This window comes from Phyllobates terribilis, unplaced genomic scaffold (genome assembly GCF_046119375.1).
Source record: "Phyllobates terribilis strain yellow unplaced genomic scaffold, ASM4611937v1 Scaffold_2__4_contigs__length_985480577, whole genome shotgun sequence".
Classification (NCBI taxonomy): domain Eukaryota; kingdom Metazoa; phylum Chordata; class Amphibia; order Anura; family Dendrobatidae; genus Phyllobates; species Phyllobates terribilis.
In genome coordinates, this window is record NW_027362762.1 from 944,416,348 (window position 1) to 944,440,719 (window position 24,372).

A 24,372-nucleotide genomic window follows, 5' to 3' on the forward strand; every position below is an offset into this window, starting at 1 on the left:
AGATAACAGTATCATAACGTGCCCACATAATATTGTCGTGTACTTCTAGACAACAGTATCATAACGTGCCCATATAATACTGCTGTGTACTTCTAGATAACAGTATCATAATGTGCCCACATAATACTGCCATATACTTCTAGACAACAGTATTATAACGTGCCCACATAATACTGCCGTGTACTTCTAGATCAGTATCATAACGTGCCGACATAATACTGCCATGAACTTCTAGGTAACAGTATCATAACGTGCCCACATAATACTGCCATGTACTTCTAGATAACAGTATCATAACGTGCCCACATAATACTGCCATGTACTTCTAGATAACAGCATCATAACGTGCCCACATAATACTGCCATGTACTTCTCGATAACAGTATCATAACGTGCCCACATAATACTGCCATGTACTTCTAGATAACAGCATCATAACGTGCCCACATAATACTGCCGTGTACTTCTAGATAACAGTATGATAACGTGCCCACATAATACTGCCATGTACTTCTAGATAACAGTATCATAACGTGCCCACATAATGCTGCCATGTACTTCTAGATAACAGCATTATAACGTGCCCACATAATACTGCCATGTACTTCTCGATAACAGTATCATAACGTGCCCACATAATACTGCCATGTACTTCTAGATAACAGCATTATAACGTGCCCACATAATACTGCCATTTACTTCTAGATAACAGTATCATAACGTGCCCACATAATACTGCCATGTACTTCTAGATAACAGTACCATAACGTGCCCACATAATACTGCCATGTACTTCTAGATAACAGCATCATAACGTGCCCACATAATACTGCCATGTACTTCTAGATAACAGTACCATAACGTGCCCACATAATGCTGCCGTGTACTTCTAGATAACAGTATCATAACGTGCCCACATAATACTGCTGTGTACTTCTAGATAACAGTATCATAACGTGTCCACATAATACTGCCATGTACTTCTAGATAACAGTATCATAACGTGCCCACATAATACTGCCATTTACTTCTAGATAACAGTATCATAACGTGCCCACATAATACTGCCATGTACTTCTAGATAACAGTATCATAACGTGCCCACATAATACTGCCATGTACTTCTAGATAGCAGTATCATAATGTGCCCACATAATACTGCCATGTACTTCTAGATAACAGTATCATAACGTGCCCACATAATACTGCCGTGTACTTCTAGATAACAGTATCATAACGTGCCCACATAATACTGCCGTGTACTTCTAGATAACAGTATCATAACGTGCCCACATAATACTGCCATGTACTTCTAGATAACAGTATCATAACGTGCCCACATAATACTGCCGTGTACTTCTAGACAAGAGTATCATAACGTGCCCACATAATACTGCCACGTACTTCTAGATAACAGCATCATAACGTGCCCACATAATACTGCCATGTACTTCTAGATAACAGTACCATAGCGTGCCCACATAATACTGCCTTGTACTACTAGATAACAGTATCATAACGTGCCCTCATAATACTGCCATGTACTTCTAGATAACAGTATCATAACGTGCCCACATAATACTGCCATGTACTTCTAGACAACAGTATCATAACGTGCCCACATAATACTGCCATGTACTTCTAGATAACAGTATCATAGCTTGCCCTCATAATACTGCCATGTACTTCTAGACAACAGTATCATAATGTGCCCTCATAATACTGCCATGTACTTCTAGACAACAGTATCATAATGTGCCCTCATAATACTGCCATGTACTTCTAGACAACAGTATCATAACTTGCTCACATAATACTGCCGTGTACTTCTAGACAACAGTATCATAACGTGCCCACATAATATTGCCATGTACTTCTAGACAACAGTATCATAAAGTGACCACATAATACTGCCATGTACTTCTAGATAACAGTATTATAATGTGCCCTCATAATACTGCCGTGTACTTCTAGATAACGGTATCATAACGTGCCCACATAATACTGCCGTGTACTTTTAGATAACGGTATCATAACGTGCCCACATAATACTGCCATGTACTTCTAGACAACAGTATCATAACGTGCTCACATAATACTGCCGTGTACTTCTAGACAACAGTATCATAACGTGCCCACATAATACTGCCATGTATTTCTAGATAACAGTATCATAACGTGCCCACATAATACTACCATGTACTTCTAGATAACAGTATCATAACGTGCCCACATAATACTGCCGTGTACTTCTAGACAACAGTATCATAACGTGCCCACATAATACTGCCATGTACTTCTAGATAACAGTATCATAACGTGCTCACATAATACTGCCGTGTACCTCTAGATAACAGTATCATAATGTGCCCACATAATACTGCCATGTACTTCTAGATAACAGTATTATAATGTGCCCTCATAATACTGCCATGTACTTCTAGACAACAGTATCATAACGTGCTCACATAATACTGCCGTGTACTTCTAGACAACAGTATCATAACGTGCCCACATAATATTGCCGTGTACTTCTAGACAACAGTATCATAACGTGCCCATATAATACTGCTGTGTACTTCTAGATAACAGTATCATAATGTGCCCACATAATACTGCCATGTACTTCTAGACAACAGTATTATAACGTGCCCACATAATACTGCCGTGTACTTCTAGATCAGTATCATAACGTGCCCACATAATACTGCCATGAACTTCTAGGTAACAGTATCATAACGTGCCCACATAATACTGCCATGTACTTCTAGATAACAGTATCATAACGTGCCCACATAATACTGCCATGTACTTCTAGATAACAGCATCATAACGTGCCCACATAATACTGCCATGTACTTCTAGATAACAGTATGATAACGTGCCCACATAATACTGCCATGTACTTCTAGATAACAGTATCATAACGTGCCCACATAATACTGCCATGTACTTCTAGATAACAGCATTATAACGTGCCCACATAATACTGCCATTTACTTCTAGATAACAGTATCATAACGTGCCCACATAATACTGCCGTGTACTTCTAGATAACAGTACCATAACGTGCCCACATAATACTGCCATGTACTTCTAGATAACAGCATCATAACGTGCCCACATAATACTGCCATGTACTTCTAGATAACAGTACCATAACGTGCCCACATAATGCTGCCGTGTACTTCTAGATAACAGTATCATAACGTGCCCACATAATACTGCTGTGTACTTCTAGATAACAGTATCATAACGTGTCCACATAATACTGCCATGTACTTCTAGAAAACAGTATCATAACGTGCCCACATAATACTGCCATTTACTTCTAGATAACAGTATCATAACGTGCCCACATAATACTGCCATTTACTTCTAGATAACAGTATCATAACGTGCCCACATAATACTGCCATGTACTTCTAGATAACAGTATCATAACATGTCCACATAATACTGCCATGTACTTCTAGATAACAGTATCATAACGTGCCCACATAATACTGCCATGTACTTCTAGATAACAGTATCATAACGTGCCCACATAATACTGCCGTGTACTTCTAGATAACAGTATCATAACATGCCCACATAATACTGCCATGTACTTCTAGATAACAGTATCATAACGTGCCCACATAATACTGCCGTGTACTTCTAGACAACAGTATCATAACGTGCCCATATAATACTGCCGTGTACTTCTAGATAACAGTATCATAAGGTGTCCACATAATGCTGCCATGTACTTCTAGTTAACAGTATCATAACGTGCCCACATAATACTGCCATGTACTTCTAGATAACAGTATCACAACGTGTCCACATAATACTGCCATGTACTTCTAGATAACAGTATCATAACGTGCCCACATAATACTGCTGTAACATACCTGGCGGCGTCCTTGCATAGTGGTCCATCTCCCACTGTGCAAGAGCGCGCACTTGATTTCCAGTCCAGACTATCACTCTGGCTTTCGTCCATGCTGTCTGCTTTCCTCTGTTTCTTCTGCTTAAGGGCGGGGCCCGATCACTTTCTGCTTCTTGTAGCTGCTGCGGGCACACCCCTTGTGCGTCCTCAGCCTATTGCTGTCTGTCACCTGGTATTTAACCCAGCTCTTTCCTGGAATCCTTGCCTGAGCATTGTGTTCTGTCAGTTGGCTTCTAGTCACTGATGTGCCAGGTCCTGTCTATGTTTCCTGCCTTGCGGTATCAGTTCCCGTGTCTGAACTGTGTCCTGTCTGAACTATCTTCTAGCCTGTTGTCTTCTGCCTATCCTGGAGGCTGTATTTCCAGGCCAGTGTGAACATGCTCCTAGCCTGTTCTTTCCGCCTTCTAGGGGCCGCATACCTAGATCCGTTCCTGTATCTTGCCTGTTCCTGTCTGAACACGCTCCTAGCCTGTTCGTTCCGCCTTCTAGGGGCTGCATACCTAGAATCGCTCCTGTATCTTGCTGCTGTGTCTGTTCTTGTCTGAATACTCTCCTAGCATGTTACCTGTTTTTCTCTATGTCTGTACCTTCCCTTTTCCTGCAGAATCTTATCCCGTACCTAACTCCTACTCGTTGTCCCTGTACTCCCGTTTGTGAGTTTAGAGTCCACTCGCTACTTCATTGCAAGTATCTTGTGTGTACCTGGTTCTGCCTCTCCCTTCCAGTCTGTTCCGTGTGAACAGAGCCCTGTCCCCTGTGCTCTGCCTTGCTCACCGCTCCTGCGGTTTCCGCTCTGCTCTGCCTTGCTCACCACTCCTGCGGTTTCCGCTCTGCTCTGCCTTGCTCACCGCTCCTGCGGTTTCCGCTCTACTCTGCCTTGCTCACCGCTCCTGCGGTTTCCGCTCTGCTCTGCCTTGCTCACCGCTCCTGCTGTTTCCGCTCTGCTCTGACCCTTTGCTCGCCGCTCCGGCGGTTTCCTCTGTGCTCTGACCCTTTGCTCGCTGCTCCGGCAGTCTCGCTGTGCTCTGACCCTTTGCTTGCTGCTCCGGCAGTCTCGCTCTGCTCTGACCCTTTGCTCGCTGCTCCGGCAGTCTAGCTCTGCTCTGACCCTTTGCTCGCTGCTCCGGCAGTCTCGCTCTGCTCTAACCCTTTGCTCGCTGCTCCGGCAGTCTCGCTCTGCTCTGACCGTTTGCTCGCTGCTCTGGCAGTCTCGCTCTGCTCTGACCCTTTGCTTGCTGCTCCGGCAGTCTCGCTCTGCTCTGACCCTTTGCTCGCTGCTCTGGCAGTCTCGCTCTGCTCTGACCCTTTGCTCGCTGCTCCGGCAGTCTCGCTCTGCTCTGACCCTTTGCTCACTGCTCCGGTAGTCTCGCTCTGCTCTGACCCTTTGCTCGCTGCTCCGGCAGTCTCGCTCTGCTCCAACCCTTTGCTCGCTGCTCCGGCAGTCTCGCTATGCTCTGACCCTTTGCTCTCTGCTCCGGCAGTCTCGTCCTGCTCCTCTCACTCACCGCTCCAGGCGGCCTTCTCCTGCTTTTCTCTCGCTCACCGCTCCAGGCGGTCTCGTCTTGTTCTGCTCTTGCTCACCCCTCTGGGCGGCCTCACTCTGCTGTGTTTGTCCACCGCATCTGCGCTTCTGTTCCTGAGTCCCAGTCTGTACTGGCGACTCGGGCCTTGTGTATTCCTCGCTCCTCTGTGGCGGTACTGGTCCTGGTACTGGCTGAGCCTCCGGGCTTCTGGGGGCCAGGAGACCTACAATCTCCTGCCGTGCGGTTTCTGCTGCTGGGCTTGAAGGATCCCACAGGCACGGACTCCGGTGTCCGGTTCTCGGTGTGTACTCTGGCTAGGGCGAGCTCTGCCAGCTCCAGTCCTCAGCTCCTTGCTCCTTTGTGTCCTACTTGACTCCTGACACTGAACTCAACTAACCCCGCCTCCAGACCCACTTATATAGGGCAGGATCCTCCCCTTTTCTGGTCTGGAGCAGGAGGTGTTGCATGTTGTGTGTTCCTGACCAGGAAACTCCTGTTTTGCTCCCAGACATGGTATTACTACCACTGTGGCAACCAGAGCCTCTGGGGTGCCACATTCTCCCCTAGTAAATTTCAGTACTCCGGGACTGAACACATTTTGCAAAAATAACAGGTAACAATATACAATACATGAACATATTACAGTCTTTACTGTCTCTTTAGGTCATGGTATCATCCGTAACCAGGTGTCCATTCCACTGAAGATGTAGTTTGAGGGACCCGTCCCAAACCCTCCACGGAGGCCCTGGGGTGGCTACAGGGCATTGATGATCCGGATGCTGGACCACGTCTTCAGCCACCTCCACGGGTTTTTGTTCTGTGGTCTGGCACAATGGGGCACTTTACAGGTGCAACTATTTACAAGGCAAAGTTTTTGGTTATCCATTGTCCATAACCTGAAAGTCTTTTTTTAGACTCTGTCGGGTAACTGAAAAAAACATATTTAATATACACATAAAACATTTGCAATAATACAGTTATAGTTACATTTAAATTCTCCAACGAGCAGGGATCTGACCTCCTGTGATTCTGGTAGACCTACGTAACACACTGTCTGTCTGTGTTCTACCTTGGTCCCCTGTATTTACCCCTGGTGTGGCGGGCTCAATGTTCACCTCACTACAGGTGTTTGGAGGTGTCTCTGGTAGGTTTGGCAGCTTCCTACGGATCCTTTGGCTTACCGTGGGTACGACAGGCTCGCTACTAGCAGAGGGTAGATTCTCCTGGTCTGCTGGTGAGGAATCTTCTGTCTCCGGGGCCAATGGTTCTTCCAACTCTACTGGGACTTCTACAGCTTCTTGAGGGGCTGGTTGGAGAAATGTAAGGACTGGCACAACTATTGCATTATTTACTTGTGTCCACGACCGTGGAAATTCTCCAAGTACTGTGCTGACCATTTCTTCCACTTCCTCTGCGGGTTGAGGGATATCTTGGCCTTCTTCAGCATGCTGTAGCTGCTCGGGACATTTCTTCAGGTGGTCTCTGGAAACTGTTGCTGTTGTCTCACCTCCGTCCTTACTTATGAGGCACACCTTGGTGTTATCATGGCTTGATGGTAGAATGGTGTACGGCTCTTTTTCCCACTGGTCATCCAACTTGTGGAGTCTCCTCTTCCTCTTTAGGACTTGCTCTCCTGGAGACAAGGCGGCAGCTGGTGCATGTTGATTGTAAGTCCTCTCTTGCTTTTCTCTTGCTTGGGAAAGACTTCTTTCAACACTTTCCTGTACCTTACGGTATTGCTGTTGCCGTTCAGTATCCCAATCTGCATCTGGTGGGACGGTCTCTGGTGTTAGGACTCCCATATCCAGGTCGACGGGCAGCTTACCAGGTCTTGCTCTCATCAGGTAAGCTGGTGTGCAGTTGGTGGAATTCACTGGGATGTGGTTGTAGAGATCCACCAGGTCTTGCAACTTTTCTGGCCACAGGCTGCGTTCCTCCAGGGGCAACGTCTTCAGTAGGTCTATCACCACCTGATTCATCTTTTCACACATCCCGTTGGTCTGGGGGTGATAAGGTGTTGTCCGGATCTTCTTGCAGCCATACAGGTTGCAGAATTCCTGGAATACTTCTGCTTCGAAGGCCGGACCTTGGTCAGTTAGCACACGTTCTGGGTAACCATGCGGGCGGCAGAAGTGCTGTTGGAAAGCTCTGGCTGCTGTCTGAGCCGTTTGGTCCTTGACTGGCACTACTACCAGGAACCGGGAGTAGTGGTCTACGATGGTGAGAGCGTAGACATAGCCTGACCTGCTCGGGGATAGCTTCACATGGTCCAGGGCTACCAGTTCGAGGGGCTGCTTGGTGATTGTGGGCTGCAGGGGAGCCCTCTGGCTGTCACGGTCTTTTCTTCTCAGGTTGCATGGTCCGCATTCTCGACACCACCTCTCGACTGCTTTCCTCATGCCAACCCAATAGAACCGTTCACGTAGCAGGACTTCCAGCTTCTTCCATCCAAAATGTCCCGCTCCATCGTGGTACGCTTCCAAGACCATAGACGCATCTCGCCTCGGGACTACTACCTGCCAGACCAGCTCATGTGTCCGGGAGTTGACAGTTCATCGACACAGCTTCCCTTCATAAATGAACAGGTTGCTCTTTTCTTTCCACAGCTGTTTGGTCTCTTCCGGAGCATCTGAATCAGGGTATGAGTCAGCTTGTGTCAGCAACTCTTTGACTAGGCGTACAGCCGGTCACTGTCATGTGTTTCTGCCCATCCATGGTGGGGCAATGGATTGAACGTGCCTTCTCTGTTGGCAGAGCACCTGTTCTTCACACAATGGGAGCACTGCTTTATCCCATGGCGGTGGAACGCGGGGATTTCTATCTCTTCCAGCTCCTCTGGGTCTTCTCCCCCGTCTGGCAAGTTAGGCATCCTGGACAGCGCATCTGCGTTTGCATTCTTGTGCCCAGCCCGGTACTTGATGGTGAATTCGTAATTTGACAGTCGGGCCATCCATCTTTGTTCCAGGGCACCAAGTTTTGCAGTGTCCAGGTGTGTCAGCGGGTTATTATCCGTGTACACAGTGAATTTGGAGGAGGCGAAATAATGCTTGAAGTGCTCAGTCACAGCCCAGACGATGGCAAGGAACTCCAACTTGAAGGAGCTGTAGTTTTCTGGGTTTCTTTCTGTGGGCCGGAGCTTCCTGCTGGCGTAGGCTATCACCCTTTCTCTGCCTTGCTGAATCTGGAACAGCACCGCTCCTAGTCCCACGTTGCTCGCGTCCATGTGAAGGATGAAGGGTTGGCCATAATCGGGGTAGGCCAGGACCTCGTCTCTTGTTAGGGCCATCTTCAACGTGGTGAAGGACTCATCCTCCAGCTTGTCCCATTTGAATGGTGTTTTCTGGTTCTTGGCCTTCCTGGACTGGCCTATCAGGAGGTCCTGCATGGGTGAAGCCTGGTATAAACCTTCGGTAGTAGCCTACTAACCCGAGGAACTGCCGCACTTCTTTGATGGTGGAAGGTCTTGGCCAGTCCTTGACTACGATGATCTTGTCGGGGTCTGGTGCTACACCTTCAGCGCTTACCATGTCCTAAGTACTGTACTTTGGGCTTCAGCAGGTGGCACTTTGATGGCTTCACCTTCAGGCCAAAGCCAGCCAGGGCTTCAAACACTTCCACCAGGTGCTTCAGGTGATCCTCATATGTCTTGGAGTATACTATGACGTCATCCAGGTACAGGAGGACTGTCTCGAAATTCTTATGTCCTAGACAGCACTCCATCAACCGCTGGAAGGTTCCTGGGGGGTTGCAGAGCCCGAATGGCATGCAGTTGAACTCGCTGAGGCCCATCGGGGTGGTGAATGCGGTCTTTTCCTTATCCGCCTCTGCTACAGGAACCTGCCAATACCCACTAGTAAGATCCAAAGTAGAGAAATAATTAGCAGATTTTAACGCAGCTAGTGACTCCTCAATCCTGGGTAGCGGGTACGCATCTTTATGAGTTATGCGGTTAATTTGCCTGTAGTCTACACACATTCTCATTGTGCCATCCTTTTTCTTTACAAGAACTAATGGAGCTGCCCAGGGGCTACAACTGTCTCTTATTACCCCAGCCTCCTTCATCTCTCGTAACATCCCTTTGGCATTTTGGTAGTGTGCAGGGGGTACAGGCCGGTACCTTTCTTTAATGGGTGGATGGTCTCCCGTGGGGATATGGTGTTGAACCCCCTTTACCTGCCCGAAGTCGAGTGGGTGTTTACTGAAGACCCTCTCTTACTCCTGGACCACCCGGTATACTCCTTGTTTTTGATGTGGAGGGGTGGAGTCAGTGCCCACATGCAGCTTCTGACACCAGTCCTCCATCTGTCCCTTGCAGCCATTATCCTCCGCCTGTTTGGATGGAGGTAAGGGTTCCACTGTCTTTATAGAATTTTGATTGACGGTGAATAGCTTGGCTAGGGTGGCATACCGGGGCAAGTGGACTTCTTTTTCCCCAATGATGGCAATAGGGAATGGGTCACTCATCCTAACACTGCCAATCTCACCACCAGACAGTTCTACCTGTTGTCTTTTCATCAGGGCTCTGATCTCTCTTTGTAGAACCCGCTGCAGGTTGGAACTGGCGGTCTCCGCAACCTGCTGTAACAAGACAATTATTTCTGCAAGACAATTTTCAATGACATTAGTGCCTAAAATTATCATGGGATGACTTTCTCGGCGATCAATGTCGACAATAATCAGTCCTTGTGCTTGCAGTTCGACTTTGCTAACCTTTATGGTCACTTCTTTGAACCCCACCTGAGGTACGGGTTGACCATTGCTGGCATAGATGCTCAAATGTTCATCTGGACGGCGGGTGATGTCAGAGTCAGTCCAGCACCGTTTGAAAAGAATGTAGGGGATGGTGGTCACCTGGGATCCAGTGTCCAGCAACGCGCTCATTGGAAAGCCGTCCAGCACGACGGTAGGACCGGTCGTCCTCCCACATATTTGTCTCGCCAGCTTGATGGGCCTGGTGGTCTTATGCCTGGGGGTTGGCCCTCTGCCCCAGGTTTTGCCCGTTTAAATGACAGTACCTTGCATAATGTCGTGGCTGGTTGCAGCGGCGGCAGATGGGTTGTCCGTCCTGGTCGTAGCGGTCGCTGTTCCTCCCTCTGGATGGTAGAATCCTCTTCTGTCGGCGCCACGGGACGTCCTCCGGACTGGAAGCCAGCTGGATCTTTCATTTGGGAGACACCTGCAAGGACTGCACAGTTTTGGTTAGCGCAGCTACAAATTTTAGTTAACTCTTGGACCTGATGGTGCAGGTCTGTTGTCCAGAGTCTGTGCATCAGCTCCTACAGGCTCCGGGGAAAAGGGTGCCACCTCCTGGTGGTAGGTGATAGCTGGGCGCCGGTGAGCTGTAGCGCCACTTGGTGCTGGTTCTCGTAGCACCCGGATGGCCCTGTCCTTAAATTGAGCAAAGTCCAAATCAGGGTTTTGCAGAGCCATTATGCGCAGCTGGGTTCGGTGGGCGCTGGACAGTTAAACCTCAATAAATTGTTCAGTTAACAGTCTGTTTTCATGACGCACACTGTCGGGGTCTACCTGCTTGACGGCCCTCAGCGCCTCCTGCAGGTTTAAAGCGTACGCTGTCCTGTGCTCGTTGTTTGCACCCATAAAACTTCATCTTTATCTCTGCTGTAGTACGGGTGTCAAAAGTGTCCTTTAGGCGAGCCAGTATCTCTTTTACAGTCCCTTTTTCCCTGGTTGACCAGGACTTTACTTCTCTCTGGGCTGCACCAATCAACTGGCCTATAAGGATGCTTACTTTCTGCTCCTCGGACAGGGGGTATACTTTAAATAAACTGCTTAGTCTCTCCTTGAAGTCACTCAGGGTGTGCGACTCTCCTGAGTACTGGGGCAACCACGCTGCCCCCAGTATATAAGGCATGGTGAATGGCATTACCGCGGCAGCGGCCGCGCCGGTGGTTGAAGTTCCCTCCATATCGGGCGTCTTCCTCCCCCCTAGTGAACCGTGGCCTACCTTCCTTCTCTTTCCTTCCGTAGGCCGCAGTTCGGCAGGCGATGGTCTCCATTGAGGACCTGGCGTCGCACGCGTCTGACGTCAGCGCTCGCTGTTGCTCCTTCCGGGACCTGGCGCTGCATCCGTGCGTGGGGCGGGGCTTTGGACTTTGCGCGTTTTCAGCGATCATGTCCCTCTTCTTCCCGCGCGGCGACCCGAAAATGGCGGACAATGGCGGGAAAACGGCAGCAGATGGCGGGAATTCTTCACCACGGTATGCGACACAGTCTGTGAAGGCGCGCAGTACCCGTGGTAGCGGGCACGTAATCTTGCCGACTACGCCAAAGTTGACGCACCCCCTGGGCCGTTGGGATACCCAGAGCTGGGCCTAGTAGATGCTGGGGGTTGTAGTCACCGTGGCGATGACCCGGTCCGTGACCCACGGCGGTCAAACCAGGGTAGTTTATGTGAATCTGTTTGTATAGTCCGACTACGCCACCTGTAGAATGCGGTTATTGGGATCCGCCGCTGCGGAGCAGTCCGCTGAAGCTGGTGGTATGTGCAGCAAGGTGATGTGACTCCCCACAGGAAGAGTGGAGCTTCAGGGCAGCATGTATGGATGATGGTGGTGATAGTGCCTGGATCAATAATAATAACACGGAGTCTTTGCAGTGCAGTCCTGGGGTCTTTACTGGTGACAATTATATAGGCCCCAACGGGAGTACTTGCTAGGGATGAGGACCTGGTCAGTCTGGGAGCAATCCTAGAATTCCCCTGGTCAGGTGGAGTTGTAGGCCTGCCTTTCTGACTGTACTCTTTTGGCTATCCCGCTTATAGTCGTGTTGTAGCCCACGTCCCTGAGTGTAACGTGCTGCTCACCCGTATGGCTGGCGACTCGGACCTTGTGTATTCCTCGCTCCTCTGTGGCGGCACTGGTCCTTTTGTGTGGCTGAGCCTCCGGGCTTCTGTTGGCCAGGAGACCTGCAATCTCCTGCCGTGCGGTTTCTGCTGCTGGGCTTGAAGGGTCCCACAGCCTCGGACTCCGGTGTCCGGTTCTTGGTGTGTACTCTGGCTAGGACGAGCTCTGCCAGCTCCAGTCCTCAGCTCCTTGCTCCTTTGTGTCCTACTTGACTCCTGACACTGAACTCAACTAACCCCGCCTCCAGACCCACTTATATAGGGCAGGATCCTCCCCTTTTCTGGTCTGGAGCCGGAGGTGTTGCATGTTGTGTGTTCCTGACCAGGAAACTCCTGTTTTGCTCCCAGACATGGTATTACTACCACTGTGGCAACCAGAGCCTCTGGGGTGCCACATACTTCTAGATAACAGTATCATAACCTGCCCACATAATACTGCCATGTACTTCTAGATAACAGTATCATAACGGGCCCACATAATACTGCCATGTACTTCTAGATAACAGTATCATAACGTGCCCACATAATACTGCCATGTACTTCTAGATAACAGTATCATAACGTGCCCACATAATACTGCCATGTACTTCTAGATAACAGTATCATAACGTGCCCACATAATACTGCCATGTACTTCTAGATAACAGTATCATAACGTGCCCACATAATACTGCCATGTACTTCTAGATAACAGTATCATAACATGCCCACATAATACTGCCATGTACTTCTAGATAACAGTATCATAACGTGCCCACATAATACTGCCGTGTACTTCTAGATAACAGTATCATAACGTGCCCACATAATACTGCCATGTACTTCTAGATAACAGTATCATAACGTGCCCACATAATACTGCCATGTACTTCTAGATAACAGTATCATAACGTGCCCACATAATACTGCCGTGTACTTCTAGATAACAGTATCATAGCGTGCCCACATAATACTGCCATGTACTTCTAGATAACAGTATCATAACGTGCCCACATAATACTGCCATGTACTTCTAGATAACAGTATCCTGAAGTGCCCATTAATGCTACAATATATGGTGCCTGTATAATACTGTAACACAGTGCTTACATAGTAGTGCCCAAATAAAAAAAAAGTATAGTTCCTAAATAAATAAGTCCCTGTTTTATATGAAAAGTCACTTTGCCTTTATTTCTGATTGATTTTCCAGCACATGATGAAGAGTCACCAACTACTGGCGCGCTGGGACCGGGGTACATCGCCCTTATTGTTATCGGGGTCCTGCTGTTGGTTGCCATGGTGGTTTCCATCTTGATTTGCTGGCATGAAAGAAGAACCGGAAACTACAACTTTAAGATTAAAACTCGAGACGTTGGCTACCAAGTGTTCTCCAGCTAGAGGCGAAGAGATCAAGACAAGATCGGCAAGACCTCTACCCCGCCTAGTGGTCATAGCTGGTATTACAGCTTCATAATCCGCCCGTACAACAATATCTTCTAATTAGACCATTTGCTAAATTGATAAGCCGACATTTGCATAGTTTATTATAAGCTGAATATTCAGGAACTGGGGGATTTGTGATCTATACTAATAGGCATAAAATATTGTTCCATAGCCTGGTGGTCGTTGCTGGTATTGCAGCTTGTTATCATCGTTTTCTTCTATAACCTAATGCTTTAGTCTGTTACCTCACTCACTATTCACTACCCTCATTCATATCATTGCATGAGTGGACAGGTCACAAACCCAGTACAAGATGAGCATACTCGTCTCCTGAAATACTTTGTGCTGCTGTGAGATCTCTAAATAAGCCTGGTGGTCACTGCTGGCATTGCAGTTATACCTAAAAAGTCTGCTCTAGGCAAGTGCAAACGTACATTGGATTGCTTAGGGACTGTGCTAGGTTGTACATTAATATTGACGCAGATTAAATATAAATATATATTACAAAAATATGTTATGTACATTTTATAACATGGGAGACCACTAGTGGACATAGCTGGAACTGCATCTATTTTGCTATTTAAATCATGACTACTAGTGTTCATTGCTGGAACTGCATTTCTTTTAATATTTTTTTAAATTTTAATTAAGTATTTTTATTGGCTTTTATTTATTTTTTCTTATTTATTTCTTATTTGTGATGAGGGAACACTTAGCTGATTTAAATGAATTTAAATCTCATGGTCCAGATGAATTACATCCCAGGGTACTGAAAGAGATAGCAGAGGAAATTGTAGAACCACTAGCCAGAATCTTTGAAAATTCCTGGAGAACAGGAGAAGTCCCATAAGATTGGGGAAGGGCAAATGTTGTCTCTATCTTCAAAAAAGGAAAAAAGATGGAGCTAGGAAATTACAGGCCAGTGAACTTTACTTCTATACCAGGAAAGATCTTTGAAGAAACTATTAAACCTCATCTTTGTAAGCACTTGGATATGAATACAGTAATTAACCAGAGCCAGCATGGGTTTGGAGCAAACAAGTCATGCCAGACTAATCTCATCTCCATCTATGATGGAATCACTGACTGGGTGGATCAGGGAAATGCAGTAGATATAGTATATCTCGACTTCAGCAAAGCATTTGACAAAGTATCTCATATTATCTTTATTGAAAAAATGACTAAGTACAGTCATGGCCAAAAGTATTGAGAATGAGACAAATAGTAATTTTTCCAAAGTTTACTGCTTCATTTTTTGTAATGGCAATTTGCATATACTCCTGAATGTCAAAGAGTGATCAGCTTAACAGCAATTACTGTACTTGCAAAGTCAATATTTGCCCAGAAAATGAACTTTAACCCCCAAAACACATTTCAACATCATTGCAGTCCTGCCTTAAAAGGAGCAGCTAACATCGTTTTAGTGATTGATCCATTAACACAGGTGTGGGTGTTGATGAGGACAGGGCTGGCGATCAATCAATCATGTTTAAGTAAGAATGACATCACTGGACACTTTAAAAGGAGTCTGGTTCTTGGTATCATTGTTTCTCTTCAGTTAACCATGGTTATCTCTAAAGAAACACGTGCAGCCATCATTGCACTGCACTAAAATGGCCTAACAGGGAAGAGTATCGCAGCTACAAAGATTGCACCTCAGTCAACAATCTATCGCACCATCAAGAACTTCAAGGAGAGAGCTTCCATTGTTGTCAAAAAGGCTCCAGGGCACCCAAGAAAGACCAGCAAGCGCCAGGACCGTAACTTAAAACTGTTTCAGCTGCGGGATCGGACTACCAGCAGTGCCGAGCTTGCTCAGGAATGGCAGCAGGCTGGTGTGAGTGCTTCTGCACGCACTGTGAGGCGGAGACTCTTTGAGCAAGAGCTGGTTTCAAGGAGGGCAGCAAAGAAGCCACTTCTCTCCAGAAAAAACATCAGGGACCGACTGATATTCTGCAAAAGGTACAGGGAGTGGACTGCTGAGGACTGGAGCAAAGTCATTTTCTCTGATGAATCCCCTTTTCGATTGTTTGGGACATCTGGAAAACAGCTTATTCGGAGAAAAAGAGGTGAGCGCTACCACCAGTCTTGTCTCATGCCAACTGTAAAGCATCCTGAAACCATTCATGTGTGGGGTTGCTTCTCAGCCTAGGGAATCGGCTCACTCACAGTCTTGCCTAAAAACACAGCCATGAATAAAGAATGGTACCAGAATGTCCTCCAAGAGCAACTTCTCCCAACCGTCCAAGAGCAGTTTGGCGCCCAACAATGCCTTTTCCAGCATGATGGAGCACCTTGCCCTAAAGCAAAGGTGATAACTAAATGGCTCATGGAACAAAACATAGAGATTTTGGGTCCATGGCCTGGAAACTCCCCAGATCTTAATCCCATTGAGAACTTGTGGTCAATCATCAAGAGACGGGTGGACAAACAAAAACCAACAAATTCTGGCAAAATGCAAGCATTGATTATGCAAGAATGGACTGCTATCAGTCAGGATTTGGTCCAAAAGTTGATTGAGAGCATGCCAGGGAGAATTACAGAGGTCTTGAAGAAGAAGGGGCAACACTGCAAATATTGACTTGCTGCATTAACTCATTCTAACTGTCAATATAACCTATTGGTACTCATAATATGATTGCAATTATATTTCTGTATGTGATATAAACATCAGACAAACACTAATAAAAACCAGAGGCCAGCAGATCATGTGAAAATATAATTTTGGTGTCATTCTCAAAACTTTTGGCCATGACTGTATGGGATTGACAAGGCGACTGGTAGGTGGATTCATAACTGGCTCAGTGATCGTACTCAAAGTGTGGTAATAAATGGTTGCACATCCAATTGGAAGAGTGTTTCAAGTGGCGTACCAGAAGGCTCTGTCCTGACCCCAGTTTTGTTCAACATTTTTATAAATGATCTAGATAAGGGAACTGAAGGTAAACTAATCAGATTTGCAGACGATGCAAAGCTAGGAGGGATAGCTAACACTAGAGAAGACAGAGAGAGGATTCAGAAAGTTCTAGATAAGCTTGAACAATGGGCACTAATAAAATGGTCTCTAACAGGGAGAAATGCAAGATTCTACATCTGAGCAAGAAAAACGAAAATTACATCTACAGAATGGAAGGAATAGAACTAAGCAACAGAACGGGTGAAAAAGACTTAGGTATAATAATAGATCACAGACTGCACATGAGTCAACAGTGTGATGCAGCAGCAAAAAAAGGCAAATACAGTTCTGGGATGAATAAAGAGAAGCATACAGTCTAGATCACGTGAAGTCATTATCGGTCTTTACTCCTCTTTGGTCAGAGCTCATCTGGAATACTGTGTCCAGTTCTGGGCAACACATTTTAAAAAAGATATCGAAAAACTGGAGCACGTTCAGAGAAGAGTGACCAGGATGGTGACCGGTCTGCAAACCATGTCCTATGAGGAAGGGTTAAAGGATCTGGGAATGTTTAGCTTGCAAATAAAAAGGCTAAGAGGAGACTTAATAGCTGTCTACAATATCTGAAGGGCTGTCACACTGTAGAGGGATCATCTTTATTCTCATTTGCACATGGAAACATGAGAAGCAATGGGATGAAACTGGAAGGGAGAAGATACAGATTAGATATTAGAAAAAATCTTGATAGTGAGGGTGATCAATGAGTGGAACAGGCGGCCACGAGAGGTGGTGAGTTCTCCTTCAATGGAAATCTTCAAACAGAGGCTGGACAGACATCGGTCTCAGATGGTTTAGTGACTCCTGCATCGAGCCGGGGGTTGGACCAGATGACCCCTGAGGTCCCTTCCAACGCTAACATTCTATGATTGAATGATTCTATGGTCCCTAGTGGTCATAGCCGGTATTGCACCTATCTTTATATTTAATTCCTGACTACTAGTGGTCATAGTTGATATAAATATATATATGTACACACATATATATATAATTTTTTTATGTTATTTCGTAAAAAAAATTTGGTCTCTTTATTTATTTAATTACTATATTGCCCCTAGTGGTCATAACTGGTATTGCATTTTTTTTAAAGGAGGTGTGGGGGGAGGGGCAATCATTTGACTTAGGGAATAATTTGACATCCAGGAAGACTCCGGTGATCAATGATTATTTAGCATCACACCAGAGCTGCATTTAAAATCTTTATTACCACTACACATCTAATTACTGCAGTAATAACACACAGAGCTGTGGTCCTTAGAGTATGGTGAGCGGTATGGAAACTGGGCTGAGAGGATAGAAGAAACGCGGCTCAGTGATTCCTGTAATTTGTTCGTCAATTATTTTTCTTCCAAAATTAAGTTTTTAAGGAAAACTTCAGACACAATAAAGAAGTGTTTGTCGGTGTCCTCCAGCTGCACATGATCCTCCCTGTATACAATGTTATCCTGTGGTTTACACATTGTAGCATCTTCTGACCGTAGTGTCCATTATACACTTTCTCCCATGCCTGCATCAATGTCCGTCATATTAGTAAGTCCTATGTAAATTAAAGAAGTTGTCCATCATTGGAGACTTTTTTTTATTTTTACTCAAATGCATGTATTTTGGGCTAAAAATCAGTTTTATAATTGGGTATCATTAAAAATTTTGCACAGTTTGCCTCCTATAGCCTCCGTGCTGCACTGTCTATTGCCGGCTACAAAAGGAGGAAACTGAGAATCCATCAGTGAGCTCCTTCTTATGGCCTGATGGGAGAGTTTGCAACTTTTTTAACTGTTTTTTTTTTTTTTTTTTTCTGAGCTCCTCTCAGCTGATTTATGACCACATCAAAGTTGAATGTGGAGGGAATCAAAAAGCCTGTAAAAGACAAAATGGTGCAATTTTTTTTAATGAAACCCAATTGCAAAAATGATTTTTGGACCCAAATACATGCATTTAAAAAAAATAAAAATAAATAAAAAAAAATAAAATAAATAAAATTGTTCCCACAGGTGGACAACAGATTTAAAGGGGTTTGGAGCATCATAAAAATCTCAGCATCACTATGAGGAAACATCAGGGATTTATACATCTCTTTTCAGTTGTTTTCCAGGTTGGAGGTTACCAGGTCTTAGGGCGATAACTGGAGTTTTCCTTGAAAACCTCACAAATATATAACCTAAAAAGAGGAATAAAAATGTAAAGTTCTATTTTTACTATGAAATGATGTTTATTCTGTCTCATGAATCGAAAGCTGCACATGGTTACAATCCGTTAATATATGTGAATAAATATACTATACAGAAACAGCCTGGACTCTTATTACTTCTCTACCTTTCAGCAATCAAGGGCCCTCAGTAAATATTCAGGAACCTCTTCAATCCCCTGAATATCCCATTATTGTAAAACAGTAAAAAGAAGACTGGGAGAAGGGAGAGGAGGGGGATGCAGCTGCAGCTTCTTTCTGTGTGTGTGCTAGACTGCACGCTATGAGAGGGGAGGAGGCGCAGCACAGAGGATGCACCTGATTGGCTGAGAGTAAGCGGCACAGCTTTTACACAGGACCAAGAGAAGCCTGCACACTCAGCAAGCATGAAAAGAAAATATACCTGTGATCGTTTGACCGCTTGTATACTACTATACTTCAAAATTGCAGCATATAGTAAAATTACTGATATCCTATAAAGCTCTACTGAGACTGGAGGGGCCCTATGAGTGGGGGTGTCGGGCGCTAGATCCCCTGTGATTCAGTATTGATGCCCTATCTGGAGAATTGGGATCTCAGTGTGAATACTTGGTGCAGTTCCGTTTTTGACCACTGGATGGTGCCATGTGCTGATACAAACTCAACATTATTCTATATTTTTTTTTCCCCCGATGCGTCTGATAATTCTGTGTATATTAATAAAAAAAGGCAGAAGTAAAATATACAGTGTGTGCATTAATCCCAGTAATATACATTACCAGTTGGTAAATGGAGAAGAATCATGATACGCGGAATGATTCTGAGATTCATTGTTTAACAATTTTTCGCATTTGCAGGGTTTTTTTTTACCTCCTCTGTGTCCAAGCGCCATCATTTATTTATTTTTCTGTCGACATGAGGGTTGTTTTTTTTTTGCAAGACAAGTTGCAGTTCTGAATGACACCGTCCATTTTATCATACAATCCCAATGGATTAATTTTTTTATTCATCATTTTTAACTAGGAAAAAATGGGTGATCACAAATTTGTATTTATTTTTTTAATATAGTTTTTTATTTATTTATTTTTTTTCAGGTACTTTGATAGATTGGAATTTTACAAAATTAATGATACTAAATCTGCTTATTTTGCATTCTTAATTTTTTTTCATATATTTTCAAAACTTATTTTAGTTTTTTTTTTTTAGCTCCCTGCTAAAAACGTATTTTTTTAAATTCACAAATTTTTATTTTATTTTCTTACATTTTTTTTTTAATATAGTTTTTTTTTTCTTCAGGTATTCTAATAGATTGGAATTTTATGAAATTGGCGATACTAAATATGCTTATTTTTTTATTCTTAATTTTTTCTATGACCAAATTTTTTTTTTTCCATATATTTTTTAAACTTTTTTTTTGTCAGGTTATTTTTTAGCTCCCTGCTAAAAACTTTGAAAACTTTTAAAGCTACTTCAAAAAAATTTATTTTTTGGACTTTTTTTGTCTTATTTTTCAGTTTATTTATTTTAGTTTGAACCTGTGATCTTTTGATCACTTGATAATTCTGCATTGTAGTATATAGTAAAAATATTTAAAAAAAAAATCAAAATCACCATCTACTAAGCATAATACAGAAAAATTGTCAGACAAGCCCAGGTGTAGTAGTGGAGGTGTAGCAGAGTTGAGTGTGTGGCATAGTAGTTCAGAAAAGTTGTCGAAAGAGCCCCATAAGTGACTATGTTACATGGGGCTTCAATAGGACAACTGTTAATAATCTTAAAATTTTTACCAATTTGGAAAAATACCATAAAAATGAAAAAAGTAAAATAAAAAAGATGCAACTGAATTCCTTGCAGGAGTACAATGGTGATTTTCCCAGGTACTAGCCCCGAGTCCTTTGTGTCAGGGGCATGGTGAGAAGAATAGACTATGGGGACACAATGCGATCATTCACATAATAGACTGTCATTATTATCACATCCCAGATTTGGTGCCACCTCCCACTATGTGCCCAGCTTCCTTTCATTGGCATTGTACCCTGTGTTGAATACGGGGTAAACACTCTGATCCTCCCTGGTATTATATACTCAGACTTCTTTCTTCCATTGTGTGACAATCCAACGTGCAGAACCATCCATCATACAGGACAATGGAGTTGGGAGGTTGTTTCTGCGCCACAGTCCTCCAAATTTTATGCAAAAGACACTGAATGAGTGCAAAGAGTGATTCCTGCATATCATTTATAGAAAAAAAGTGGATGACTGTCCTTAAAGGGGACCTCTCACTAGCCATAAATATGTACGTATGTAAAAGCCACTGTTCTCCTGAATCCGGCGATGTTTTCCTTTTGTTCCTGCGCCTCTCCGTTCCTGAGATACGGCCCCTTCTTCCCTGTCTATAAATCAAGTCTTTTTTTATCCAAGTGGGCGTGGTTCTCAAGAAGCCTCCCACAGAGATGAGTTGAGGACCACGCCCACTTAGTTAACAAGACTAGATTTATGTACAGAGAAGAGAGGGCCACATCTCAGGAACGGAGAGGAACAGGAACAAAAGAAAAACATCGCCGGATTCAGGAGAACGGCGGCATTTACACCAGGAGAAAAAAATGACATACTTACGGCAAGTGACAGGTCCTCGTTAATGGGATACCGACCCTAAATACTATCTTATCTTCAGTTATTGCGATATATTATTCCTGGTCATCAGCCAATATGCCCTTAAAATGATTGTGAAAATGACTTTTTTTGCAGAAACAGCGCCACCCCTGTTCACAGGTTGTGCCTGGTATTACAGATCAGCGTTAATGAAATGAATGTAGCTGAGCTGCAGTATCATACATGACCTGTGGAGAAGTGTGGTGCTTTTAGATAATTAGGCAATGCCAGACTGACATTCTGTGCAATGCCGACAGCCTGGGCAATGGGGACCCTCAATGTCTAAAGCCTCCTCCTCCACCAAACTAACCCATGCCACATGTGCCCCTTTTGGACAGTGTATTATTTGAGCTTTCTCTGAACGGCGGTATTATTAGGGCACTGTATGGCGGTACTGTTTGGCGTTGGTATTTCAGTACTGTAAAAGATGAAAAAGTAAGAACCACAATCCTGCCCAAAAAATTCCAGTAAGCCCCCAGCACCCATCTTGAACGAGGTTGACTTCTACCCTTTCGAGTGATATTTATGTCTCCGTATCTCCATATTTCATCTCGTTGTGTAAACAGATTGAAGGACGGGGACAATAAAATCAGCCCCGGGGCCACGGTGGCTTCTGCTGTCAGCAGCGATGCCTCTGGACGCACCCTTCTTTATCCTCCTCCTCAAGCACAAAGGGAATGACACCGATGGGTGGACCCTGGAATTCAGCAAATCCCCAACCTTGACTCCGCGATTATGTCTCTATAAATGTCATATTTTCTATTTCCTGTAGAACCTTGTGAAATATTCCAGATCAGTCACAAACAAGAAGCTCTAAATGTCTTCTGCAGCTATTAAAAAGTATATAAGAGTCATGCTTCTATTGGACCTTTCGATCACGTGATCGCCGGGTCTTTGCTCCGCATATCAGAGCTGCTGGGTCCTAGCGCTCCCAAATCAGTTCTGCCAGTGTCTTGTGTCACTGTACTGGGCTGTTTTCCCCTATAATTTGGGCTCCGATGAATGAAAAAAATGCAGTTAAAAAAAATAAATAAGTGGCAAACTTAAACGGAATATAATAAACTTTCCACTTAGGAAGCAACACTGATTGACAATCAGTTTCACATGCTGTTGTGCAAATGGAATAGACAATAGATGGAAATTATTGCCAATTATCAGGACACCTTCAATAAAGGAGTGGTTCTGCAGGTGGGGACCACAGACCACATCTCAGCACCAATGCTTTCTGGCTGATGTTTTGGTCACTTTTGAATCTTGGTTGTGCTTTCACACTCGTGGTAGCATGAGACGGACTCTACAACCCACAGAAGTTGCTCAGGTAGTGCAGCTCATCCAGGATGGCACATCAATGCGAGCTGTGGCAAGAAGGTTTGCTGTGTCTGTCAGCGTAGTGTCCAGAGGCTGGAGGCGCTACCAGGAGACAGGCCAATACACCAGGAGATGTGGAGGGGGCCGTAGGAGGGCAACAACCCAGCAGCAGGACCGCTACCTCCGCCTTTGTGCAAGGAGGAACAGGAGGAGCACTGCCAGAGCCCTGCAAAATGACCTCCAGCAGGCCACAAATGTGCATGTGTCTGCACAAACGGTTAGAAACCGACTCCATGAGGGTGGTATGAGGGCCCGACATCCACAGATGGGGTTGTGCTCACAGCCCAACACCATGCAGGACGCTTGGCATTTGCCACAGAACACCAGGATTGGCAAAGTTGCCACTAGGGCCCTGTGCTCTTCACAGATGAAAGCAGGTTCACACTGAGCACATGTGACAGACGTGACAGAGTCTGGAGACACCGTGGAGAGCGATCTGCTGCCTGCAACATCCTTCAGCATGAATGGTTTGGCAGTGGGTCAGTAATGGTGTGGGGTGGCATTTCTTTGGAGTGCCGCACAGCCCTCCATGTGCTCGCCAGAGGTAGCCTGAGTGCCATTAGGCACCGAGATGAAATCCTCAGACCCCTTGTGAGACCATATGCTGGTGCGGTTGGCCCTGGATTCCTCCTAATGCAGGACAATGCCAGACCTCATGAGGCTGGAGTTTGTCAGCAGTTCCTGCAAGATGAAGGCATTGAAGCTATGGACTGGCCCGCCCGTTCCCCAGACCTGAATCCGATTGAGCACATCTGGGACATCATGTTTTGCTCCATCCACCAACATCACGTTGCACCACAGACTGTCCAGGAGTTGGCAGATGCTTTAGTCCAAGTCTGGGAGGAGATCCCACAGGAGACCATCCGCAACCTCATCAGGAGCATGCCCAGGCATTGTAGGGAGGTCATACAGGCACGTGGAGGCCACACACAATACTCAGCCTCATCAGGAGCATGCCCAGGCGTTGTAGGGAGGTCATACAGGCACGTGGAGGCCACACACAATACTGAGACTCATTTTGACTTGTTTTAAGGACATTATATCAAAGTTGGATCAGCCTGTAGTGGGTTTTTCCACTTTAATTTTTGGGGGAAACCGTATCTACCCTGTGTGTCATTTCTCCCAGGAAGTCCTCTAAAGCTGCTTGCACTTGAAATGTGGCCTGAACATTACTGCTGGTACTTTTCTGTGGGAATTTGCTTGCCTCCTACCAGCCTGGAATATTTCCAGCAAACTATGGTACAACGCCATGGTATTAGCACTGCCCCCAGTACCAGCAGCGAAGCCATCCCCAATTTCCTTCTCAGGAATTTTATTTTGTAGACTGAGTGGCTGCCCAAATACATTTTCTCAGAAAGGAGCTGAAGATAGAGTGGCAGTAGGTGCAAGTTTCTCCAGCCTGTTAGATATTAGAGGGTGAACGGCAGCACATTGGATCAGTGGTTAGCACTGCAGCCTTGCAGCGCTGGGATCCAGGGTTCAAATCTCAGCAAG

The 24,372-nt window shown here is 45.2% G+C and overlaps 1 protein-coding gene across 1 annotated transcript in view; it reads left to right on the top strand.

Moving 5' to 3' along the window:
* UMODL1 (uromodulin like 1) overlaps positions 1-13,696 on the top strand; it is a 251,656-nt gene extending 237,960 nt beyond the window's left edge. The window contains exon 19 of the mRNA XM_073669337.1: positions 13,509-13,696. Coding sequence (XP_073525438.1) covers positions 13,509-13,696 — 188 coding nt within the window. The remainder of the gene's footprint in view (positions 1-13,508) is intronic.
* Positions 13,697-24,372: the final 10,676 nt, after the last annotated feature.